This window comes from Ochotona curzoniae, unplaced genomic scaffold (genome assembly GCF_017591425.1).
Source record: "Ochotona curzoniae isolate NIBS_2020 unplaced genomic scaffold, NIBS_Ocur_1.0 contig_1274, whole genome shotgun sequence".
NCBI classification, from domain to species: domain Eukaryota; kingdom Metazoa; phylum Chordata; class Mammalia; order Lagomorpha; family Ochotonidae; genus Ochotona; species Ochotona curzoniae.
In genome coordinates this window covers 3,410,899-3,437,943 of record NW_024465023.1, presented here as the reverse complement: position 1 = coordinate 3,437,943, position 27,045 = coordinate 3,410,899, and the positions used below count along the sequence as shown (strand labels likewise).

The following is a 27,045-nucleotide window of genomic DNA, read 5'->3' as shown; positions in this document are numbered from 1 at the left end:
TCAAATGGGAGTCCCACTGTTGAGGGTCCTGAAAGAACCATGATCTTGAAGCTTGTGGGGAACAAAGCTGGGAGGATGAGTCACAAAAAAAGGGGGCCATTCAGTCCCAAAATGGCAAGGAATTCTCCTCTGGTGCACATTGATTCCCTGACTCCTGACCTTGTCAATATGAGAAATGAAAAAAGAAAATGATGTGTTGAGAGAGTGATTTTTAGCATTAATCTTGCAATCCTTAGTGTCTCCATGGCTCTCAAATTTTATGTGGTAGACAGTGGCTGGCTTAGCACCAAAATGTTTTCTTCGCCCTGTCCATCAGCTTACAACTAGACTACATTTCCCAACCTCCCTTGTAATTGAAAGTGACCATGTGGCTGAATTCTGACCAATGGATGTGCGCAGAAGTGATGGGACCACCTTTAGACTTAACTGACAAATCTATCATCTGCTTTCCCTCCCTATTTTTCTCCTATTTGCCTTCTGAATGTTGCTCTCCAGAGCAAACTTGGGATCTTCAAATGGAAGATCATAGTGCCTATGTTAACCTGGTTCCCCTGCCAGATCCTCCCCTCCACCCCCCTCACTAGTAATCCATGCTAGACTGCCAATTAGGTATTATACATGGTAAATAAACATTTATCTTTTAAAAAGCACTTACTTATTCATTTGAAATGCAGCATTATATAGAGAGAGGGAGAGATACAGACAGATCTTCCAACCACTGGTTCATTCCCCAAATGGCCTGATTGGTCTGGTCCAGGCTGAATACAGGAGCCTAGAACATCATCTGGGTCTCCCACATGGAGTGCAGGGGCCCAAGGATTCCAGCCATCTTTTGCTGCTTTACTAGACACATTACCAGGGAGATGGATTGGAATTGGAAAAGCTGAGACTCAAACTAATGCCCATATGGGATGCTAGCTTTTCAGGTGGCAGCCTAACCAGTTCTGTCACAAAACCAGCTCCAATGGACTTCTATTTTAGAGTCCTTGAGTTTTCAGGGTGTTTTTTATGATGGTAGCTCACTTTACCTTAACTAATACAGTTGACTTCCTGCTTCTTGCTCAACTTGTTGCTACATCTCATTCTGCTCCTGGGAGATAGGGTCTGGGGGAGGAGAGGAAGGCATTCCTTCTTAAGATCATGTAAATTGTACATCACACGTGAGGACAACCTAATAGCATGGTTATTAGCCATGCATTCCATTTTCTTCCTTGAAATTTCACCTGTTATGACTTAGTATAAAAACTTGTGAAATGTAAGTTACTCATCAGCTTTTCTAAAGCTCTCCTTCCTCCATGTGCTCAGAGTGACCCCAAATGCAGATTGAAAATTGGAAGCAAATGCTATGGAGAGAAGTGGAAGCCTTGCAGGTAGAAGGAAGAAATCAGTTTTTAGATGAGTCACTAGGGAAATGAGGATCAGAAAAATGTCATATTAATTACTGCTGTGAGCGCTGTGCACTGTGTATTCTTCTCAATACTGTAACATTAGCACTTGTGAAGTAAGCCCTACTAAGATAATGAATTTCTTCCCTATTTTTCCACATGAGAAATAGAAGTGCAGATGGAGTAAGTTATCAGTTAGGTTTTGAGCAAATTGCAGAGGCAAGATTCAGGCCTAGGCCATTCTGATCTTTGGGATCTAGGCTTCAAACTTACTATGCTGCCTTCTTAAGGGACTCAAGACAGTGTCCCATTAGCTGTTGCAGGGAGGGATGTTACCAGTTTGACCAGTTGACACCTACTCTCCCCAGCCCCTCACATCTCAGGGACCCCCATCCCCATCTCCACCCACTCTTACTCCTCCTAAGAGGTATCTATAGGACATCTCTTTTCCTGCCAGATTCCCAAGCCTGGGTTCGAGTCTTCATTGGGTCTTGCTCAGTGTTCTACAGTAGGTTGCTCTCTGACTTACTTGTTTCAGATTTCCCTCTTTATTTATTTCTTAGTAAAATTTAAAGGAGGTACCAGGGCAAAACCTAGGAGCTCTCTGAGGGGAAAGGTTCCCAGGCAGAGGGAGCACTAAGTGCCAAAGCCCTAAGGTGGGACTTCTGATGGCCGGAAGGCTAAGCAAGAGGAGGGCAGAAGATGAGGTCAGGGTAGAAAGCCTCGTGTTCCCCAGGGATGGTGGGGTGATTCCCTGAAGGAGCGGGAGTAGATACCAGTGTGGCAAGTGCACAGGATGGGCTGTTCTACCTGTGCCCTCTGCCTTAGGGATCAGCAAGCAACATTTCCAGGGCTTTCGACTAAGATAGTTCCAGAAGCTGCCTGCCTTCACGATTCCTATTCAGGAAGGAAATGCACAGCCAAGATAGTGCATTATCAGTACAGGCCATCACTTCTCGGCCTTTTGGCTAAGATCAAGTGTATCAGTATGGGCCTTGCCCAGCAGCTTAGTGGACTGGTTGTATGTCTTATTTCAGGAAGACTGGGAAAGAGTAACAACATTTTTATTTTAAAGGTTTAGTTGTATTTGTTTTAAATAGAGTTACCAAGAGAAGGAAAGACAAAGAGGTTCTCCATCTGCTAAATTCTCTCCCCAAATGGCTACAAAGGCTAGAGGCTTCACCTGATTCTCCGGTATGAATACAGGAGTCCAAACACTTGGGCCTTCCTCTTTTGCTTTCCCAAGTGCATTAGTAAAACATGGATTGGAAGTGGAACAGCGGGACCCGTATGGAATGCCAGTGCTGCAGGTGGCTTAACCCAGTAAGTCTCAACACTAACCCCAGAGTTTATTTCAATGCTTCTTCAAGGCTACATCCCTCCTGGCAGAGCAGAGTGAACAAGTGACAGGTTGCCTCTTCACTTTCTTAGACCACAGTCCAAGATGAGAAGCAACCTGGTGTGGTGGAGCTACAGAGCCTGGCTCACATCCTTGTTCTACCCTGTTTCTTAGTAATGGTCTAAGTTTTTGTTTGTTTGTTTGTTTGTTTTTTGCTATGTATCTCAGTTTCCTCATACATAGCCAGGCACAGCTGGCATAAAGAAGTTGTTTGTGCTTGTGTGTGTGTGTGTATGAGAGAGACAGTTAGAGAGACAGAGAGAGAGAGAGAGAGAGACAGAGAGAAAGAAAGGATTTCCTTTTTATGTGGGTAAGGACTCAGGTTGGGGAATGTCACCATGGGACATGGCCCTTGTGGAGTAGGTATGAGCTAAGCTTCCTAGGATGGCCTGTGGGGCCTTTTCTTTTTCTTGGTACTGCTCCTGCTAGCAGCAGCCTCTTCAGGTCCACTGCCTACTGGCTGTTTTTCTTGCAGACCCTCCTTCTGCCTCACCTCTCCTGGGTCACTAGCCATTCCTCCCCAGAGAAGGTTCATGCTGCACCCAACTCGTTCACAATAATCATGAGCCAACCCATCTTTGGGAAGATTTGTTTTTCTCAGGTTGCTCATGAGGGGCCTACGGGTGGGGAACTTCTGCTTCTGCTCCTCCGTGGGTTTGACCACATCCTCTCACTCTCCTCTGATCAGAGTGCTGCGCTTTTCCATGGACCCCACTTGAATCGCTTCTTTTGGTTGCCTAGTTTCTTGGCTGTCTCAGCAGATGGTTCCTCTGCCCGAGCTGTGCTTTCTTTCACAACCGCCAGACTCTCAAGGAACCTCCCCCAAGCTCACAGGAAGACAAAGTGCCTCGATGTGAGGCTTCTCTCCCAGTATGCTCACAGTCACCCCAGAAGCAATGGACTCCTGAGGCTGAACTGCATTTGTTTGTCAGCTGTCAGGAGATGCAACCTTTGTGCTTGGCAATCTGTTTGGCCAAAGAAGGTGGCAGTGAAAAACTGAGTCGGTATTGTGGTGTGTCATCCCTGGTCTTCAGGGCTCTGGAGACTTGCCTCCCTTTGGGAGCCCCAGGAACTGCTGATCCCAGGACTGGCCATCACCCCATCGCAGAGGCCCAGTAGAGGTCAGAGTCACAAATGCGTTCTCGAATGTACTGAGCTGGACAGGTCATGACCGTGGAACTTTCTCATGATAGTGTTCAGATTTCACTGAGCTGTGCGGGATTGCATTTTGGGAAGTATAGGTAGTAACTGAAAAATATGAAAAGTTTACTAAACTCTTATCACTTCCATCAAAGAAGACCACTGTCTTTTCTATTGGGAACCCCATTGGTTTGGTGATGGAAGAGACCAGCTTTGCCTGTGGGTGGGACTATTCTGGCTCTTGAGCCACATTTTGCCCAAGTGCCAACACTTGACTGTGGAGTCCATGCCTGTCAAACCTGTGTACCCCAAGATGGCAACCCAGGCTTGTCAGTTTCCCAGGAAGCCTCTTTCACTCCTCTTCCATGCATATCCTTGAGCACCCATTCCCTCTCATTGCTAAGACAGAGGAAACTCGAATCAGCCTTTTCCCTCTGGGCACAACAGCTCTGGTTAAAGATTCAGCAGCACACAGGATTGTGACCATTGGTGTCTCTGGTCAGCCACTGGGTGGCTGGTGGAAAAGCAGCAGGTGGAGCCTCTGTGGTCCTCCAAAATCATGCTCCATCGTTCTTCTGTGGAACTCAACTTTTACCCAATGGCTTCATCCTGTTCCATGCCTGTTCCTTGCCCCTGCCCAACGCCATCTTCGCCTGCCCATATTAACAAATATCATGCTTAGAGGAGTCCATATTGAATTCAGCTAATGGAAGTTAACTCATATTAAGATTGAAAAACCGAGCACCCCCTCGATGCTCTCAAGAGTAGTTCTGAAATGAATTCTTTGAAAGGTAATTCAAACTCATTGGTGAATATTACAGTAGCATGAGGGATATATTGGAGAGCAGAGACAGATAAAGGTAATGATAGTTAAATTAGTGCATCACTGGAATACCACTCTGCTGAGGTCGGCCTCACTGGGTATGGGGCAGTGGAGGAACTTGGGCATTCATTCTGTCTTGCCTTTCAAACAGAATTGTGATTAATGATCCCAGAAATGACTAGTCCTTTACTATCTCTGCAGGAAAATAGGCTCCAACAGCCTAGCAGGCATGTTTCAGTGTGCCATTTTTATTTTCCAATTATGCTTATTCTTTCATATTAACCATATAAGAAACCTTTCAAAAATTCAAAGGCATTAGAATTAAAAGATGAATTTATCTTGCTGCAAAAATTGAAATCCGGGCCCGGCGCGGTGGCGCAAGTGGTTGGAGGTCCTCGCCTTGCACGCCCGGGATCCCATATGGGCGCCGGTTCTAATCCCGGCAGCCCCGCTTCCCTTCCAGCTCCCTGCCTGTGGCCTGGGAAAGCAGTCGAGGACAGCCCAAAGCTTTGGGAACCTGCACCCGCGTGGGAGACCCGGAAGAGGCTCCTGGCTTCGGATCGGCATAGTATCGGCCCGTTGCGCTCACTTGGGGAGTGAATCATCGGACGGAAGATCTTCCTCTCTGTCTCTCCTCTCTGTATATCTGCCTTTCCAATGAAAAAATAATAAAAATAAATCTTTAAAAAAAAAATTGAAATCCATGGCTAGTGTTTTCATAATACACACTTTCTATGAACTTTCTAAGACCCCTCAAATATCAAGATAACACTGAAAATTATCTTTGCAATTGAGAAAAAAATTTCAGTTTATGAGGTAACACCCTGTATAGGTGAGGGTTTGGGGAAATAACATTTGCATATGCAGAAGAGTTTCATATAAATTGTCAAGTTTTCTACTAGGGATTTTGACAATTAAAACTCCAGAAATTTCTCAAAGAAATCACCAAGTGCATATGTAGCAATTTAACCAAAAGGACTTATTGCAACATTGTCTATATTCATGAAAAATTGTATACACCAAAATTCCCATTAAAAAGAAACTTGTTATATGGATAAATGATACAGCCAATCAATGGAATGATGTGTAACCATTACAATGATGATGTGGAAAAATTATTCAATGATATAGAACAATTTCTAGTATAAATCATGAGAAAAAATTAAGTCAAATGTTTTTGTGTGATATGATCCTTTTTATACATATAAATGCCATATCTATTAAAATATGTAGACATATACATAGAGAAAGAAAGTATGCTCAATGTTAATATCATTCATCTCTGAGTGGTAAAATTGAAAATGGTTTTTATTTTATTTTATCTATAACTTCCAAAGTTTCTCCAATAAGTATGTATTGTTTTTATGCAGAAAAAGGTTTTAAAAAAAAAAGCTCAGAAACAGTAAAAAAAAAATGGCTCTGACCATTTTTCCAAATGAAAACAATTTTCCCAAATGAAGACTTGGTAGCTGGAGTAGTTTATGCATCACAAGCGGACCTATCCAGTTTAGTTCCTGAGAAAAAAAGTGATTAAATAGGTACAAAGTCCATTAAAACCCAGCACAACTGGTGAAAGTTTGATTCATGCAGACGTGCAATTTACTTTTTGCTCATTTTCATGAGTGTTAGCCAACATCTGAAGTTCTTATCACTTTTAGTTTGAAATGTACTAAGGCAATATATTGCAAACTCTGAAGAGATGTTTCACCAGAGATATGTCTGCAAAGAATTAAAGGAAGTATTGATTGGGTTGGTGACAATAGTAATCAATCAGCATACTGCCCTCTTTTGGTAGTTATTTGCAACTTGTTTTACATGCTCGCCTATTGAAGATGCTAGTTTACATGTTGGTGCAGGAATGGAACTAATGCAAATCACCTTTTTCCTCAACAGAAAATGCTGATAATTCCAGTTTACTATCACCATCTGGTAAGAATGTATTTTTTATGACTTAGGGAATTTTAAGAAAAATATTTTTAAAATTCTCCCCATTATGTGGCATGGAGTCAGACACAGCAAAGCTTGTTTACCTCTGTGACACATAATTATGGCATTCAATCTACACCTGTAGTAGACATAGGAGATAGGCATATTGATGCTTCCATTTTCCTGGGCAAAATTGGAGAATAAGTCATTGGGGGTGTAAATTGCAGTTTTCATTATGGGAATTTCTTGAATTTTTAATCTATTTTTGGTGCTATAGTTCACACAAAACATCAATACAAGCATACCAGATGTTCTAACGCTTAAGGGTAAAATGTTCTCTTATGGTCCCTCAATTTCCCTGCTGAAGGAGTATTTCTCACAGGCTTCTAATGGTTTATTGGAGTAGGAAGGTAAATAAGTTAGGCAGAACCCTATATGGGCAGGAACCAGGAATAGAACTGGAGTTTGAGACTGTCAACTGGAAGGGAATCTTAGGGAGAAAGTATCCCAACCTTAGCCGTTAGTTGAGGAAACCATGAGGCCTGGGGCAGTTCAGTAAATTTTCTAAGATTGCAGTTTCTTACCTCCTGGTGTAAGAAAGTAACACATGGCTTCTCCCACTTGTGTGTTCTTTCTGCAAAACAGTCTTTTATAATGAGACAGTTCACATTCTATACTTAGCTGTGTGAAAATGAGCTGCTTCTGATATGGATTCATTTATTTAAATCAACTCAGTAATAATATCCATTGCTTCTCATACAACACACTATGGTGCCTGGAAGTTGCCCACCCTTCACATTCCATATTGAGTGTAAGAATTTTTGCCTTCATGTTATGGATGGGGAAACTGAGGTTCAGATAAGATGAAACTTGCTCATGTTCATATTGTCTGGAGCCAGAATACTTGGGGTTCAACCTTAGCCACCCCTCCTCACCCGTGTTGCTAGCTGTGTGACTATGGGAAAGTAACCTGCATCTTTCTGTGCTTCACTTGCCTCATGTGTAAACTGGAGAGAATCATAATTCCTGTTCTGTAGGGTAGCTATGAAGATGAAATGAAGCACATGTGATTAACAGAGTAAAGACCCAATGAATAATAACTAGTGTGAGTGATTAAGGGATGAGACAAAGATCAGGGGCAGGCTCCCAGGCTTCCAAAGGCAACTTTGTCTTTCCTGGGCCAATTTGCTCTCTAGTTGTTAAGTTCTAAGGTGCAGTGAACACTTAATTTGGGTGGGGGGGGCGGGCAGAATAACCTCAGCAAACTTAATTATGGTGATGCCTGAAAAATTGTGTTTGCATGCAGTGGAGAATGGGGCCTTAGAGCACACGCCAGGTGCAGTCACAGCCTGAGGCCCAGGGGCTCTGGGAGAGTCAGTGTAATATTGAGGGACACGTGTGGCTGTGCTCACAGGTCTCTTCTCTGCATGGCATCACCAGGCATCAGCATCTGGGAGAATTAATAGTCATTAATGTAACAATAATTTTAGTTACTTATTCCATCCTGCTCCAGAGCAAAGGATTCTGTATCAGTCAGAAGTACAGTAAATGAAAAATATGGAAGCAATAGTGTGGGCAAACAGGGTGTGTGTGCATTTCAGCAAATGCATGAGCAGTCGCCAACAGGCTGGCCAGACATCTTGCCTCACCCAGATTTCATCGGTACAGGTGGAAAATCAGACTCACTGGTGTTGACAGTCATTTCTGTTGTAAAATGTTTGCTTTCCCGTGTTGAGGTTGAGCCTTGAGATTGGGTTTCTTTAATATTTAAATGTACAAAGTGTAGTATAGCAGATTGATCTCTGAGTATAAATGAAGTCATTCCCCAGGAAATTTGTAACTTAATCAAATGTCTTTATAGGAGCCATATTTTAAAGTAACGTACTGGGAAATTGTATTTGATAGGATAGTATTATGTCGTAGCAGCTGTTGTTTTGTTTGTTTAAATCCTGAGTTCACAAGGAAGAATTAGGCAAAATTACAACAGTATGGACCCCATGTACCAATATATTCCATGATTATGATTCAAGAAGTTATTGACACAATGTTAATAACAACAAAAAAAAAGAAGTTATTGACAGTGCTGTCCAGAACTCTGAAAATCTTGAAAGAAGCACTTATCTGTTGGTATGCTTCTCAAACTAATTTCCATAAGATTCCATACATACGCTTTGTGATCATGGATCTCAGGCCCCTCTGTAATTTTCTTATTAAATATGGACTCAAGGAGGCAAGCATTTAATCTAGTAGTTCAGAAGTACACATCACATATTGGACTGCCCAAGTTCAATTTGTTGTTGACTGCTAATTCCAAATTCCTGGGAGGGAAGTAACAGTGATGGCTTGAGTAATCGGCTCCCTGCTACTTACACGAGTCCCTAGATTGTGTTCCTGGCCCTTGGCTCCTGCCTGATGGAGCCTCTACCTTTGCAGGCATTTGGGAAGTGAATCAGAAGATAAGCGCTCTCTCTCTTTCTCTCTGCCTCCTAAATAGTTGGTTTCTAAATGCATAATCAGGAAGTAATTGTGGAGCTCACAGATATAACTATATCATTCTGCTAGTATGCTGTTCTTTTTACCATAATTGTCTCTAAAGTTCTAACACCTGAAAATTTACTCATTATTCCCAAGTATTTATTTTAATGTTTTGTTGTCATTTTCTCTTGCAGCTGAATCATCTCTTATCGGTTTTGTTCCCTTCTCCAATGGTACTCCAGGCAAGATTTTGGAAAAAAAAAATTAATGTAGAATTAGCTCAATTTGTTTTTAAGTTTTTGTTTTGCTTCTACTTTCACCTTGTTTTTCCTCCTTGGGATAAAAAGAGGTTCAAACTACAAGCCTCAATAGTAAGAATTTTTCTGAGGCAAGTGAAAACTGGAAACACTAAATAAGAAGATATGTAGAATGAATGAGGCTGAAGGATTTGATTTCTAAATTAATTCTGAATACATTGAGTAGTTGCCAATAGCCCAAAACTAAACCTGTGAGCCCTCAAAAGTGACTTCAATTTCTTGGTTAATTGATTAAAAAAAAAATCTTGCAGTCATGGAAAGAAGACAGCCCTCCATCACAACTGTTCTAGAAAAGAAACATAGATCACATTTGAAGAACTCCGTCTCAGTTGCTTGTCAACAAGTTGCATGTGACACACTGTTTAAATGTATGAGAATGTCCAATGATTTCGATATGATTCAGTAGTTATGTTCATTTTAAAATTTTATTTCAGATGCTACATCAAGTATATTATCTACTTTAAACAAAACAGGTAATATGTAGTTACTTTTGAAGTCATAGGCTTGTGCTCTCTAGGTTGAGTTGTTCACTTGTGTAGTCTGTTGGCTTAGTAAACTACGTTCCCCTTGTCTCCTTGTCCATTCTTCTGTGCCTTCAATTGTTGGCTTATTACCCCGCTAACTTTGACAGTGAACTATGATTCTCTTGTCACCACGCCCCTAAACTTGCAAACTATAATGACTGTAGCACTCTATTTAAAATAACACCTATTATTGTTTCTGGTATTAATAATGATCTTATAATAATGGGAAATAAAGAGAAATACAAAGAAAATGGAAATAATCTTTAATGTTGCTTTGCTAGGACTACTACTGTTAATGACTTCTTATCTTCCCATTTAGTATCACATATACATATTTTTATATACAGATATCCTGTGTATATGTCCTTTGCAAAAGTAGTCATAGCTTACTTGTTGTTTTCATCTTCCTGTGTCTTAATATAAATTGTAAGTATTTTCCAATATCCCTTATTATTGAGTTAAAATATTCCACTATGTACATATGTTGAACATTAAAGGTGTTTATTTTTTTCTAATAGAAGTTGTTACAATGAACATCCTGGTGGCAACATCTTTACACTCATCCTTTATTTCTGTAGGATACATTCCACGGATTGGATAAAATGGATCAGCATTATGAATATTTTAAGGCTCTTGATAGCTACTGCCCAATTGCCTTCCAGCAGGCTTTACCTAGCAGCATCCCTGCTAGTAGATGAGGATGTCTATATCATAATACCTTTGCTGAGACGATCATATATTGTTAGATCTTTCAATTTCTTAGGTTTCATTGTTTGCTCTTGATTACTATAGAGGTTGAACATTTTCCCTCAAAAACACTTTGGTTACTAAAACCAAAAATTCATTCCATAGTTATATTTTGTTTGCTTTGGAAAAACATCAGGGCAAGCAAAATAACATTTAAATGTTCATTATTCATAAAGTAAAATGTCATCAGCCTCTATAATTGCCACCAGTCCATAGGTCCCATCAAAACTGAAGCTCATCAGTAGCACTGCATGAACAGATCAAGTTGCTGAAGCTGCCAGAGTAATGCCCGCGTTCTCAAGTGTCCCTCTCAGAGTTTGAGCTTTTCTGCAGAACTTTTCTACCTTTGTAAAATTGTGTCGTGAACACAGTCTCTTCTAATTAGCCATCTGCACAGCATGAATTTCTAAAACTGGTACTCCATTATCAGGGGAATGAATCAGGGCCTCTGTCCCCCAAAGCGTGTTTGAAAGTTATTTCCAGGATTTTCTCCTTCCAGGCAAGTTAATATTTGCCTGTGGTCATTGACTTTGAATAGTCCAGGTTCTGTTATTAGCTTCATGTGTGACCATAGTAACATAGCCTCAACTGTTTTCAGAATAGTTCTGTCACTATTATGGGGATAGTATGATATTAATTCTTGAAATAGCAGGACACTTGATTGCATGGTAGCAATGTCTTGATGTATACTGTTTTGTAATTTTATTCTGAACCATCTGCTCTTTACAATTTGTTACCTTTAAGTCCTGATAGCAGCTTAATCCCACATCTGTGATGTGTAAATCTTCATTCATTGGTCCAGCAGTAGCACATGGAAACAAAAGTAGAGTCACTTTCAGTGGAATATGAGACAGGTGTGATCTAACTGGATAAACATGGGACTCCAACTTTCACATCCAACCTATGTCAATGCTACATGGTCCTTGTATGTGATTCCCATTCAGTCTGTTGCTGAGCTGACTGACAGTGTCTTAAAGGTGTCAACAGTGTGATCTTCCTAATATGTCATTAAAATTATACTCATGGCAAATTGTTTTTAAAAACAGCAATTCTGCTCTAATATTTAAATTGCTTCTTTGCAGAAAAAACTAAAATCACTATAGTAAAAACCTTCAATGCCTCAGGTATGACTATCAATATCAAGATTTTCTTTTTTATAAGTAAATAAAAGTAAGTGGCTGGTGTTAATGATTTCTTTAAAATCTGTTCTAAATGAATAGATATTTATGTACTGGGTATTTGAAGTTGAACTAGGTGTTTTGGAGCTATGCAATAATAAGCAGACAAAGCGCCCAGCCTCAAGAATTGCTAAGCTGAGGAAGACACAAGCCAAAGATACAGATAATTAATATGAACATGCATGCAAATAAAGTCAATGATTATACCAGCATTTGCAACATGATGAAGGTGACATGGGAGATAGAGAGGGTTCAGTACTGGTGAGTTTATTGATAGGATATAATTATTGAAGGATTTAGAGAGCTAAAACAATGAAGGGATATACTTCTAAGTATTTGATGCAAGGCAAGACCCACAAGACATGCTTAATGAAGGCTTTTGACAATGGGTTGTATCTAATTCACTGCCCATTTTGTAAATAAAGTTTTATTCGAATATTACCATGCTGATTTGTTTGCATATGTTCTATGGCTACCGTTTTTGCTGCATAGAAAAGCAGACGTATAAAGGTTAAAATATTTACTATCTGACCCTTGGCCACCAAAGTTTTCTTACTAATGATATCAGGAATGATCTGTGGTCCTGTACATGGGAGAAATTGAAGGTTACAGTTCTAGAAATAGGAGCGAAAATTCTCAGAATGAATGAGGAGAAAGACACCCATTACTAAAAGTGGAAGTGCACCTACAAGTTAGAGGAAGATGAGGAATGACTGAATGAAAAGCCGTGAACAAGTGAAGGACTTATAATGTGCAGTGGAAATAAACTAGCAATTAAACATTGCATACATAGTCCTGATCAAACAAGTTTCAGCAAGGAGACTCAAATATTTCTCAACAGAAAACTTTTTTCCTTTGCTTAATACATTATCACTATTTGCTCCTCCAATTTAATATGCATCTCTTCTACTTTGTTGCAAAAGATGAAATTGAGAGGGAAAAATTCTTAGAGAAGTGACTCGTGAGCTTGTTCGTGTCAAATGAGGGATACACTTCTCCCATCACCAATGGAGAAAGTTTTTCCCAGTTTAGTTTGTATGATGATCTTTGTTCTAATATGATTGATTTCATCTCCCACTCCTCTTTGCCTCCTTCACATGTCTGTGTGTTCCATCATCCTGACCATCAAGTCAGTGAGCCCTCATTACAACATTTTTATGTACTGGCCAGTATCACTATCTAGACTGTAAGCTCCTCTTGAAGGACAAGCTCTATATCTGGAACTTCCTACAGTTTGTAGAATATGGCAGGTGCTCAGCAAATATGTTTTGATTTTTACAGTTTTCCCCCATGAGATGGGACCATAACATTAATGCTATTTCATTCATGTATTTGAATAAAGGGCTGGGACTAAATAAGATGTTTATGGACTCCATTGCCCAGGAAAGAGCAGTCTATTGAATTTGTAGCCATGATGCTCTGATTATATTGGACAGGAGGGGAGTTCATTGGGAAGGGAACAAACAAATTTGAGATAGGAGTTAGGAGTCCGATATTGACATGCTAGTGGATAATAAAGACCCTAATTCCATAGTGGACCAACTAAGAAATGAAAACTCATTAATTCATTGTGGAATTTATCCAGCCAATATATTCAGCAGATTTAAGTCTACTTTTGATGCCTAAATTAATGAATTTTCTTGACAATGCAGTCTGTAAGTGTAAAAGTTCACATACCTAACTGCTGGGTTGTGTTTTCGTTGCAGGAATCAGACCTCAGAAGCATATCTGCAATTTGTCATCTATTTGCAATGACTCAGGTTAGTTCTTGTATACATTAGACAGTACCAGATAAATCAGCATCATAGCAAAACTGGCTTGTTTTTCCCTGATTTCTCTCTTTCATACTACCTACCTATTAAGAATCCCTAATGAAAGTAAAAACCATATCTTAGATCTGGCTGAAATGTTCTTCCCATTGTCTAGTGAGATTTAACTTCCTGAACACGAGGCAGAAAGATCTACAACAGACTGTTTTCACTATAGCTATAAATGCACAGCAAATACCATTAGTGTTTATTCATAAATAAAATAATCACTGATTATTGAAAGGTCATTTCTATATAAATCCCTCAAGCTTTTCTGTAGGAGGAATTTACATACTGCAGTTTTGAAATGAGATGCTTTCTTTTGCTAAGAATAAAACCAGTTTGCTAGGAGGTTGGAATGGATGCCAGTTCCAGTAGTGCCTACAGTGTGTTTGTTTTGCTATTTCTAACTAAGACTCCCATTATTTTTAAAAATCGAGATGGAAATCTCCTGAGAACATTGATTTTTGAAATGGGAATATTATCTTTGCTGTTATGGGCCAGAAGAATGAAACAACCACTTTTCTCACATTGATTTGGCTCTGTGGGTTCCTTTTCTTGTTAAAGCCAGTGAAAACAAATGTGAAAAACAGAAAAATATAGTCTGGCACATCAGAACTGGCCAGAAGAGAGAAGAGGAAGGCAACATGGTATTTTATGATATTGAAGTCTTAGAATGAGTCCTGTGATAAACAACCATTGTGGAAATGTTTGTCATTTTTTCTGTTCTTTTTAACAATAATTTAAAAAACATTGGTGACAATTTTAACCGAAATTCGTTAAGTCTGTATAGATCAGAAAACAGGAAAACTATATTGAGAGAATGTTGCCTAAATGCTTTCTATTGTGTAACTGTAAGATTTGCACACGTGAGTTTTCTGTTGCTAGTATGCTTTACATAGGCCGCAGGAGGAAGATATTAGCTGATTTCAATGAAAGAAAAAAACCTTTGGAATCCATTTCATTTTCCTACGTTGTATAATTCTTTTCTTCCCTTCTTCTCTTTGTGAAACTCCCCATATTTTTTAACTTCCTCTATGTTTCGAATTTGGTAACAAATGTCTGGTTCAGTGTTGTGTCTGCCAGAAGAATGGTATTTGATAAACTGTTTGAAAATTGAGCATGTAGTGAGAAATAAAATGGTCATCTTAAATAATGGATGCCAAAAAGCTTATTGGAGTAATGTTTTCCTCCAATTAGCTGACTGAATTGACCATTTGTTTTAGTGTCTGGTGAAAACAACCTCATCAGGAAGCCAGCTCTTTTGGCACCAGAAAGCCCACCATTTCCTGCCAGAAACTAGAAACTTTCCCTTCTTCCAGGTTTCTGTCTGGTTCATTAAGGGAGGTGGAGACTGGTAAAGAAATTGGGAGTTGACCAGGAAGAATTAGGCTGTGGATCAGGAGATGGTGGCTTCCTGGTTATCACTGCTCTGAGCACATTTGTGAAACTCAATGTGTACACAAGGAGAACGTGAGAGAGGGGGAATTTTGAGTGTTAGCACTCAAACACACACGCATATACACATAAACACTGAGTAAGCTTTTCAAAGTCAAGAGTTTTTTAGTGGCTAATTCTGTGCCCATATCAAGTATGTTTACTTTTAATAATTAGATACTATGGTCGTTGAAAGTCCAGTATCAATATGCTAAAGCTACCATTGCAAAGTTATAGTAGGATAGGGCATGTTAATCACCACCATGATGACTTTGCTAACCATTTTGGAGTGGAAATGGTCTACTGGGTGCAGGGCTATGACCTGCTGTTGTCCTTTGCAGCAGAATAAAAGGTGAGGAAGTCTTCAACCCTCAAGCTCAGACGTTGGCAGAATACTGTCTATAGTCCAAATGTGGCCTGCCACCTGTTTCCATAAGTTCAGTTATGGTGGAACACAGCCATGCCTATTCATTTATGTATTGTCTATGGCTGTTGTTAGTAGCTCCAACATAGACCCTATGACCTGCAAAACCTCAAGTATTCACTAACTGGTCTGTCACCTAAACCATTGGCTGAATCCCACTGGAGTTGATATGGCATCCCTACCCCATTGTTCAATAGACCTGTTTTGATATTTATAGATTTACAAAGTGCCCACCACATGCTTCTGTTGTTTCCAAATAGAGTCAAAGTTCCCAGGAATACACCATGCAGAAATCCAGGTTCAATGAAATTGAGTTCAATATTTCCCAAAAGGAACATTTAAGAAGATAATTTTCTGGAATTTCTAGAGTGAGAGCCACCATGAGTTGATCCAATGAAGAAAAGATTTGCCCTGCATAACATTTAGGTTTGCAGCTCTGTTTCTAGGGAAGATATTGCAACTGGTGGCTGTCTTTTAAAAGCAAAATAAACAACAACAAAAACTGGCAAAGAGGCTTGCATATGCTAACTGCCAAAAATACTTTTTCCTTCCCTCTTATTTGTGTATGTGCAACTAGAACACCTTAAATGATTTTTTTATAAGTTAGTGTTAGAACCACTGTTCCCCAGTTAGCATCTTTAAGGAAAGCAACGTTGTGATAATAAGCACATAATAATATCTTTTCTTGACAGAGAAGCAAATTTTATGTTTGAATCTCCATCTTAAAACTTTATGGTTCATATTTTCCAAGAACATTAACTTATTACAGAAATGAAATACAAATAAGGTAATGTTTATAAAGCAGTTTGATACCTTTTATGTGTTACATTAATCTTCAAAGTGTCAGGATTCAAGTCTTAAATTTCTTTTTGGAATAATCCTTTCCAGCATTTTTTAGGGGTGAAATAACATTTCAGTTTGGTGAAGAAAGCAACATTACCCAGGTAGGTTTTAACGTTTTTTTCTTATTGCAATCTTAAGCATATACAATGTGTATTTCAGAATTGATCTTTAACAAAGATTTATTTAAGGTTCATATTATTTGTAACATTTGGTATGTATGCTTTTATGATCCAATTTAACTAAATATATATTGTTGCTTATTAGCTTTGGGGTGAGGACTGGAATGCATAATAATCATGGTATTTTGTTGCTAATTATATCCTAGCTTTGATTAGGTTGGCTAAAAGTGCTAATGTGATGCATTTTCACGGCCCGTTAAAGTCCTAGTGGAAATGCTTAGCAATGAAAAAAATACATGTATTTAAGGTTAGAATCTCCTGTCTTCCCTACTCACTGTGTGGAGGATGCAGTACAGGGATACCAACCTTTCCTGTAAACTTGACTTATTCAGGGCTCCCAGCCAAACACAGTTTGTTCATTCAGTGAGTATTTCTTGAGCACCTGCCACATGCTAAGCAATGAGCTGGGTGCTAGGAATTCAGGGATGGCTACGATCAAGTTTCCCTTCTTAAGTGGAGGCGTATTAAATCTGGGTCTTTTCATGTTCTTTTGGGACAATCCTTGAAATAAAGACAGACAGAAATTAGCATATCAGAGCTGCTGATTCAGAATATTTTTAAATGAAAACTGGCTCAGTCAATATGGATTAACTTTAGAGAACTGCTTTTTCCCTCCTTCCCTTTTCTGCATAACTGCAATTTAATTGTCTGATAGACACAAGTCCAAGTAGTTTAAATCCAGTCTTTGGAGTAGAATTCTGTCAGTGGCGACCAAAACTGAAGGACACCTTGTTGTTGGAGCTGGAGTGTCAAGAAAATAGAAAAAAATAAAGTCAATGATTGTATTCTTAACGACTTTATGCTTCTAACAGAATCAACATAGAGCTAATGGCACCTTAAATGGAATCCTGTCTCTGAGTGAATTGAAGTGAGTAATCTGATGTTTAACTTAACCCTTCAGACATGAACTTTAGAGATTTATTGAGCCACATTTGCTTTCAGATACCAAGAGGAAAGAGACAGCCCTCAATGTCATAGAGCTAACTTGTTCTTGACTTTTTTAAAACTAACAATAGTCACCTATTACCAACTAATATCCCCATAAATTTGTTCACTGTAATATTCTAGAATTACATAGCAGCTTTGTTTGAAGTGAGTATCTGACTTTATCTGACTTTCTCATAGAACTTCACAGTCTGCATGGTTCAAAGAAGAGTTTAAGGTTTGACCTCCCATTTTTGCCACTTGTTCACACATGCTTTCCTGAAGCACTGGGGAATCAAGTGTCAAATCTTTGTTAAGAAAGAGCAAGAATGGGCGCAGAGGGACATCATGATTCCAACACCCTCAGGGCCTACTGAGTCTGGAGTGATTAGAAAACCCAGCCGGTGAAAGCTGGGCTTAGCTCAGGGTTATGCTCATGATCTTTATGCCAGTTCTTTGACCTGCTGATGAAAATCTTGCTTTCTTAACTATTGAAAGTTACATCATATACATGAAATAAAAAGCAGAAGCTATCAAAAATGTGGAAGGATTTTAAAGTTTAGATAAGCAATAATAGCGATAGAAGACATTACATTTCATTTTATGACACAGTTTCATAGGCTCTGGGATTCCCCCAACCCTTCCCCAAGCCCTCCCCCCATGGTGGATTCTTCCACCTTGTTGCAGTATTACAGATCAAATCCAGTCAAGATTCTTTCATTGCAAGCATGTACCATGCATAGAGTCCAGCATCTTATTGTCCAGATAAATTCAACAGTTTCTTGGGGAGACCATCTTTGGTCTGAAAGTAGAACTGGCAGAATATCATCCCGTCCAATGAAAAGCCACAACACAACATCAACAACAATTTATAACATTATGGAGTTAATTGACATGGTATTGAGTGACCAATATGCTAAAAAAAATGCAAGTTCTTAACCACATCCTGTGACTAGTTCATTGACATTTCAATTTTTTGTTTATACACAGCTGGCTGCTATACACCTTAAAATGGCTATAGGGTACTATTCAGCAGTCTCGTATCTATTTTCATTTTAGTATTTAGCAGTTTGTAGTGTTGAAGCATAATTTTTAGTGAGCTTGGCAGATTTTAGGATAGTCTAAACTGGCTTATAACTCTAATAACAAGGCATTTGTCAGCAGTTGAGCTACAGAACAATTTTGGGAGGGGTGTGCAGAGAAATCTTCAATACCTTAGTGAGGAGTGACTTATCTTTGTGTCCTACCTAGTAAAGTATATATGAGTCCAAGCTGATCATTTCCTGACTAATTCTAAGCTTTCCTTGTTGTTCTCTATCTATCTACTCTAATTTTTTGGGGGGGTGTTCCAGAGCGATCCTGATGGTCATTGCAAGAGAGGGTGGGGATCCGAACTTGGAACTAAGTAAGGACCAGAGAAAGCTCCCCTCCCGAGTCCCAAAGGGAGTTTACTGTTCTTCTGTTTCTGCAGACCACTCAGGGCTCCTGGTTGTTGTTCCAATGACATTAGATCCTGTGAGGAAGGATCTGGGCATCTTCCATCCCGTGTGGGAGATCTGAAAGGGAGTGGATGACCTTAGAGTTCTTGGCCTACAATAGGAGACAGTTTTTTAAACTCACAAAGTTTAGAATACAACTTAGCATATTTGTAACTCATTAAAAAAAAGATTTCTTTGAAAAGCAGAGTTAGAAAGAGAGAGAGAGGGAGCTTCCATCCACTAGTTCGTTCCCCAGATGGCCACAATATCCAGTGTTGGGCTGGGTTGAAACCAGGAGCAAGGGGCTTTTAATGTGGGTTTCTCACATGGATGCAGGGGCCCAAGCACTTGGGCCATCCTCTGCTGCTTTCCCAGACACATTAGCAGGGAGCTGGGTCACAAGTTGGAGCTACCAGGGCAAAAACCAGTGCCCATATGGGATACTGGTGGCTTTACCCACTCCACCACTGTGCCAGTCCCCAAGTCATTGATCTTAATGACTAGACTAGAAATAGAGTTCAGTTCAGTCACCCAGCATTTGTTAGGTGCCTACTAAAATAGATCAGAGGCACAGAGTCCCTAGGGTTAGTGGCTTGTCCCTCATTGAAATGTTTGCCTGGGAAAGCTCCTACTCCTGATAAGTGACAAGACTGGGCAGCCATCTTTTACATCTTGCTCTTGGCTAGAACCCAAGCAACTCCTGGTGGGTTAGTGTCTCTGGTCATATCAATGATGCATTTTTTCCCCATATAGGAATTTCTTGACACAACCAGCATTTCTTTCAAATGAACATTATAAAGTAACCAGTACTGTGTGCTTGTTTTAATTAAAGATCTAATTTGTTTTGCTTCTGTTTGCACATCATTAATGGTCTCCTTAATGCCAGTGTCTCTCATTTTGCTAACAGACGTTCAGAGCTCAACACAACCCTGCAAGCCCTAAGCCAGGTAGCTAATTTGCTTATAATTAGTGCTACTACTTGGGGGTGGGATGAGAGGGGGGAATGTGGAGTTCTGCATTCCTGGGGTGATACATGTTCAAATCCTCCAAACCTGTCATGATAGAGTGAATTGATTGGGAGTGATGGGCAGACATTCCAAGAAACTAGATTTTCCTTCATGTGAGACAAAAAGCCTCTTAAAATGAAATATGGTAGAATCTGCTCATTTGTGTACCTTTGAGCTTTTTGACCCTGAAGGTCACCAAGCAATGTTCACTGGCTGACCTGGCTTCAGCGACACGCTGGGAAGGAATAGGACTTGGATGAGCCCCAGGAATTCTTGAGGTGCTAAGGTTCTGTGAATCTGGGATTCGCCCTGGGACATCTTTTCCGATGCTCCCAACGGTCACAATGATCTTTTTTCTGTCATTTCTCTCTTTCAGACTTATTTTATAGTGTGTGCTACTGAAGAGGCCCAAAGGTTGGTCATTTTTAATATGTCGTATATATGATTTCTGCATTCGTGGGAAACGAGTGTTAAGGGGTCTTAAAATGCAGATATAAAAGTGTTCCTCTAAAATACATACATATTAGTGAGATTTGGGGCTTATATATTTTAACTTTTTCCAAACACTGAACCGTTTGCCATATTCACCTTCTCATTTCTTTATGAAGCATGGGGCCCGGAGGAGTGTGTTTTGGTGGGCCACTTACCTCTGGTTCTATGAGGCTAACGATCCTTGACCCCAGGGCCACCAAAATAACCACAAAATGATTTCCAGTGGTTCAAGTAGAGTGAAAGCCGGATGGAAGAAAAAAGGAACTTAATATGGAGCTTGTGAGAAGCAGAGAGAGAAAGAAGGAAACGAGGAGGAGGAATGGGACAAAAAGCAATTTCAAAGTGCATGCAGGAGTGCGTAGGCAGAGATTGTGGGACAATTACTGGGCTGCCTAGGTTATCACTGACAATTGTATCCACTCACTGTCCTACTTGTGTAAACCAGTGGCTTATAGGACAATAATCTCACTACCCAAGCATTCCGTGAGCGACAGTGTTGGAGAATGACAGTTTCTACTCATCACACTATTCCTTGATACAAGTAATGCAAAACCTCGCCTGGACTTGTACATTGAATTCCTTCTGATCTGCATTTTTAGTTCATTCATTTACAACATCAGGGGTGTGTGTGGCCTAAATCAAGGCTGAAGTAAAGGGAAACAGAGGATATATGACATTCTTGGTTCTCTGATAATTTGGATTGAATTGCCAGGGAGATTTTACATTTAAGAGACCTTGAGTTTCGTCTCGACTGGTATCTGAAAGGGCTCCCGTGAGGCAAACCCCAGGCAAGAAGCCAGCGGAGACCAGAGACTGTAGATTACAAATATGTAGGTAGGCTCCCAACTGAGTAACTTTCTGGTTTATGTCTCTCCTTACAGCACACAAAATTGTACATTTACAATAAGATTGAATAAGACAATGAATGTATGTGCCATAATGGTTGCTTTGAAAGGAGTAAAGATTCAACGCATGGGTAAGTTGGCTGAGGTTCTGTTGCTGGCTTCGTTTTTCACATCACTTGTGAGGTGTCATTTTTCAAATTGACAATACAGCTGATAAGTGCACATATCTTACAGCTTTCTGTTTTCCTTCCTCTCCTCGGGCAATTTTCAAAGAGCCCCAGAAGGTGATTTGTCCTGCTTTCTTATAAAACTTTGATCCGTTGTACTTGAAAACAACATAAAACCCCAGTGAGGGGGAAAATTCAGCTTAGAGAATCAGATGGATTGTCAATGAGATATGCTTACTTCTTTTTCTAAAAGACAGGTCAAAATTTATATTTTTATGATTTTTGTTACATTTCATGATGTTCCGATATGTTGCGGCATGAATAAATCAGGTTATTTCATATATGGATTACCTCACATGCTTACCAGTGTTTTCATGTGGTGAGAACATTCAAATTTACTCTTAGCAATTTTCAATTATACAATATAACTGTAATCATCATGTTATGCAACAGTTCTCTTGAACTTATTCTTCCTGTCTAACTGGAATTTTATGTTTTCTAACCCACAGTTCGCCGCACGCTCCCTCTCCTGCGTCCCCTGTCTTCACAATTTCACTGTTTTCTATGAGTTCAACTTTTTAGATTCCACATAGAAGTGAGATCATGCGGTACTTGTCCCTCTGTGCTTGGCTTATGTCACTTAACCTAATGTTCTTGTGGTGTGTTTACTTCTGAATCTCTTAGGAGTTGCTGAAAAGGAATGGGATAATTGTGTTCCTATAACAAAAGAAGAATCACATAATTGTCAGTGTAATGACATCCAATTAATTTTGTCATTGGTTTTAGACAATTGCTCTTTAGAATGCAGTCAGTGTAAGAACTGCACGATTACTCAGTGGGGCTGATCTGCTGTCTGGCTTTGTTCTTTCACCTTTTCCTTTTGTCTCCTACAGAACAATGCTGTTGTTCTGCCAAGACACCTTGCCCTTCCTCCCCAGAAGACCTAGAAAAGCTGCAATGGTAGGTAATAAACACACTGACCTTTCTCGGAACAACAACAAAAAAGTTTGCATCACCACGCTGGCTTATTTTTGGGATCCCAGGAGTGAAGAAGGTCCTTCAGTTTTCAGGAAAAATGCACAATTTTCTGTGAAGTTTCCATTTGAGCCATTCTTTAAACCAAGTCCACAATCATGGCTGTCCATTAGAATAACCTGGGTGACTCCCAATAGATGTGCCAGATGATTTCCCATTGTTTTTATGTAATTGTTTTTGTTTATTTGAAAGACGGACAAAAACAGAACATTACTACCCCAAATGCCCACAATATATGACCCAGGCCCATCCCAGAAACCTAGAACTCAATCCGCATCTCCCACATCGAGGGCAAGAATCGAGGCACATAAGCCATCACCACTGCCCCTTGGAGCTTGCGTTAGCAGGCTGCTGAGACTCAGACCCAGGCACGCTGATATGCAATGCAGGTATACCCAACCAGAGTCCACATGGCTGGACCCAATGCCCACCCCTATGTTGTCATTTTCAAAGACATTTTGCCAGTTTGAAAAATGATAGCTCGGTGTTAATTCTAGCATTTCTAATGTTAAGGTTGAGCTTGAATATTTCCCCCGTATCTTTAGGGGCCATTTATGCACCTTTATGTGATTGAGGTATTCATGCCATGTCCTTATGGTTTCTGTTGGGTATCTGATCGGTTTGTAAGAGTGCTTGATATATTGTGGATATTAATTCTTTATCTGTGGTAAGTGTTACATTCTCTACCAGTATGGCATTGCCTTTTGATGATTATTTTTTTGCCATGTAAATTCTAATTTTTGATGTCTTATTATTTTGCTAGTGAATCTGGAGACATAGGTAGAAAGCCTCTTCCTCCATTCTGATATTTTTCTAGCACTTTTATGGCTTCATTGTTTATATTTAGGTCCACTTGGGAATTTCTTCTTGTGATTTAAGGTATAAATTTTACTGTCTCCAGCACCACTTAATAAAAAGCCCATTGTACCACTACCCCTCAATAATTTGAGATACCTCCTTTGTTGTTTTATATGGTAATTTTTAAAGATTTATTTATTTTTATTGGAAAGTCAGATATACAGAGAGGAGGAGAGACAGAGAGGAAGATCTTCCATCTGCTGATTCACTCCAACTGGCTGCAATGACCGGAGCTGTGCCGACCCAAAGCCAGGAGCCAGGAGCCCCCCTCAGGATCTCTCATGTGGGTGCAGGGTCCTAAGGCTTTGGGTCATCCTCTATTGCCCTCCCAGGCCACAAGCAGGGAGCTGGATGGGAAGCAGGGCCGCCAAATACGAACCAGCACCCATATGGGATCCCAGCATGTGCAAGGCGAGGACTTTAGTTGCTAGGCTACCACACTGGTCCCTATATACTAAATGTTGAGAGGTATTTGAGCTTAACCTAGGTGATAGCTGTTAACATTGAAAGAAGCTGAGTGAGCAGTCTGCAAAACTTACTACTATTTTTGCAGTGTTTCCATAAACTTAAAATTAGCTTAAATTAAGAAAAATTTAAGAAGTACCAATTCCCAATCATGGCTGTCAGACTGATTTAATCGGTCTGGACGTAGCCATGGAATTAAGGGTTTTCAGAGATCTTCCAGCTCTACCTTAAACTTAGAACCTCAATGGAGAGTCACTTGGAGATGCTCTAAGTCAACAGAAAACTCTGAAGGTCACATAGGATGTGATCACAGGTACATAAAAATATCCAGAGAAAAAACAGCAAAGAAATGAATGAAAGTTCTTCCTGTCATTCCCAGTGATTGATCCATCTGCTGGCATGACAAGTATTTAATTATTTTTTCTTACTTTGCAGCATCTTCTGTATTTTTCTAAAATCAGATAAAAAGATGTACCTGGAATAAACAAACCCATGTTTAAAATGGGAAGCATCTCATACAGGAATGGAAGCATAAGAGTAACCTCTCTGGTCTTGACTAGCCACATTTCTGGGGTGGATTAGAAGATCGGACTTGAAGGAACAGCTCAAAATCTATAGTTAAGGATCTGTAGCATTTTCTGCATAAAAAGTGGAGTGTCTTGCCCCATTTAACACATCCCATTAAGCTGGAAGGTTGAGCCTGTTTGGCATAATAGAATTTCTGGAAACATTGGGATCTGATCAAAAGACAACAGTCTTTTTGAGGTCCCCCATTGACCTAATGGTGGCCAATTCAGAAAGCTGTTGCAAAGAAACAGCAGCACACAAAAGGGGGTGTCTGGCTAGAGCTCCATCATTAACTAGCTGTGTAACCACTCTTAGAGCAGGTGTTTTATTACCTTTGAAGCCTCGGAAGTGGGTATTGGGAATAGGCAGGACCTGGGAGACAGTGGCAGCTACAGAGACAACATGACATACAGAAGCTAGAAGTGGCAGATCTAGGATATAACCACATCATCCTGGCTGTGTCAGATGGCCACCAGGAGGAGGACATCGACTCCTCAGTACCTCATTGGTATCTCACCAGCATCTGTTTTTTTCCCTTCAGTGATCTGCAGCAGTCTGTCGTCTGTCTTGCTGATCAACCACACGATCCACCATTGGCTTCTTCCAGCAAGCCCTTCCTAGTTGGACCTCATGCCACCATTCGTTCCCAAGTCTCTAGTGCTGTTTCTTTGCCTGAGCCCCTGGATAATCCACTGGTCACTCAGAAAGCTCACTCTGCTACAGGAAAGGGTCACCTCCCCTCTCCTCAGCCTTCAGCTTCCATAGTTTCCAACCCTTCCATTGATATATCCCCCCAGTCTGGAACTAACTCTTCCCCTGTGCTACAGACTGATCTTTCCCACACCCTACCATCTGCAAATTCCTCGCTTTCCTCTCCTGCCACAGATGCATCTACAAATGTCATCAGTGCAGTGCCTGAAAGCACAGGTGCGTATGTGGAGCCAAGCTGTTCCAGGTTGGAATTTTGTTTCCCTGAGATGTTTACAGCTACCAGCTGTAAAGCTTAGATACCTGTGATCAAACCATGTTGAGCCTTTCTTTGTATGATGTTTGATTTCTTGAGCTTTCTTCAAGGCATTCATAGTCATAGCTGTAGCTGTTTTGACCAAGAAATAAGTCTAAGGAACAAATCCAGATCTCTTTTGATCTAGATGAATATTCATCAGGTCTCTTTCTCCTTCAAAGATTGCTAGCTCCATGTTTTCAAAATTCTGAAGAGAAAGCATTGCAACAATTAAAGTAGTTCCATGTAGATAGAACACAGAAATAAAAATTGGTGTTCTTAAAAATGAGTCACAGTGTGACGGAGGTGAGACTGAGCCACGATAGCAGTAGAAGAGTAAATTCCCAAGGATCTAGGCTTGGGGTCTGCATGAGGCTTCATTGGCAGTGTGATCAAGGAGAAGCTATTTGACTCCTCCTGGCTTAGCCTATTCTGTGGAAAGATGAAGATCATCCCAGTGATAATGAATATGCCATGAAAACCTTGGAGGCTCCTGGGTACCACACAGGCTTAGCTGTAGAGAGATAAAGGGACAAGGGAAAGAAGCAGAGAGCATTCTGGATACACTCTGGGATTTCAGCCAGTAAAAAGCAGATGTTCCCCCATGAATTTGGAGAATGCAACTCAAAGGCAGGTTTGGCTAGACATTTGATTGGAGTACAGGTTGTGCTCCATCCCTCCACCATGTTACCAGCATCCTCAGAAGATAGTGGAGCCTCTGCCCAATGGCTTCATATGTCTTCCAATTTGCACTGCTTTTTCAATTAAAAAAATTTTTTTTGAAAGTCAAATATACAGAGGAGGAGAGAGAGATTCACTCCCCAGGTGGCTTCTACTGAGCTCATCCGAAACCAGGAGCCTCTTTCAGGTCTCCCACACAGGTGCAGGGTCCCAAGGCTTTGGGCCATCCTTGACTGCTTTCCCAGGCCAAAGGCAGGGAGCTGGATGGGAAGCAGGTATGCTGGAATTAGAACCTGACACCCATATGGGATCCTGGGCATGTAAGACGAGGACTGTAGCTACTAGACTACTGTGCAAGGCCCTTAATTTTTTAAATTAAATATGGACATTCACACTAAAATGCCAAATTATTAGGGCTGTGGTCAAAGGAAGAATTAACAGTTGCTGAAGGATAAAGCAAAGCTAAAGTGTATTAACCTGGGCCTAAGTGACTCATCTTTCCAAACTTATTCTCATTGAATTTTACAATCAACCTAACAGGTATCCATCTATGCAAAGAGCAGAAGCCAAGTGATAAATATGTTAAAGATGCACATTGGGGCATTGTTTAATAGCTAAAAAGTAGATAAAGCTTAATGGTCCACAAGAGAGGAATGATGAAATAAGATGTGTCCACCTCACTTCCATGGCTATTACACCACCAGCTGCAGAAACCTGGAGACATTTGTCAGATTTTGACATGAAGTGAGAATAGCCAAGTAGCAAATAGCTCACACTCTGTAACACTGTAACTGCAGAAAAATATTATAAAGGAATGTGAAAGTAAGTGGGCCATTGATTGATTAAATTGATTTGTTTTCTGTTTAAGTGAGGGTTGTATCACTGTTTCACAATTATTACTTATTAAAAAATGCATTT

General features: G+C 40.2%; 1 protein-coding gene across 1 annotated transcript in view; it reads left to right on the top strand.

Moving 5' to 3' along the window:
- The window catches only part of ADGRG2 (adhesion G protein-coupled receptor G2), a 48,031-nt gene that overhangs the window by 5,958 nt on the left and 15,028 nt on the right, over positions 1-27,045 (top strand). The window contains exons 2-11 of the mRNA XM_041002595.1: positions 10,568-10,679; positions 11,819-11,860; positions 13,621-13,674; positions 16,472-16,527; positions 17,418-17,473; positions 19,915-19,954; positions 20,391-20,428; positions 21,388-21,482; positions 22,412-22,478; positions 24,985-25,370. Coding sequence (XP_040858529.1) covers positions 10,568-10,679; positions 11,819-11,860; positions 13,621-13,674; positions 16,472-16,527; positions 17,418-17,473; positions 19,915-19,954; positions 20,391-20,428; positions 21,388-21,482; positions 22,412-22,478; positions 24,985-25,370 — 946 coding nt within the window. The remainder of the gene's footprint in view (positions 1-10,567; positions 10,680-11,818; positions 11,861-13,620; positions 13,675-16,471; positions 16,528-17,417; positions 17,474-19,914; positions 19,955-20,390; positions 20,429-21,387; positions 21,483-22,411; positions 22,479-24,984; positions 25,371-27,045) is intronic.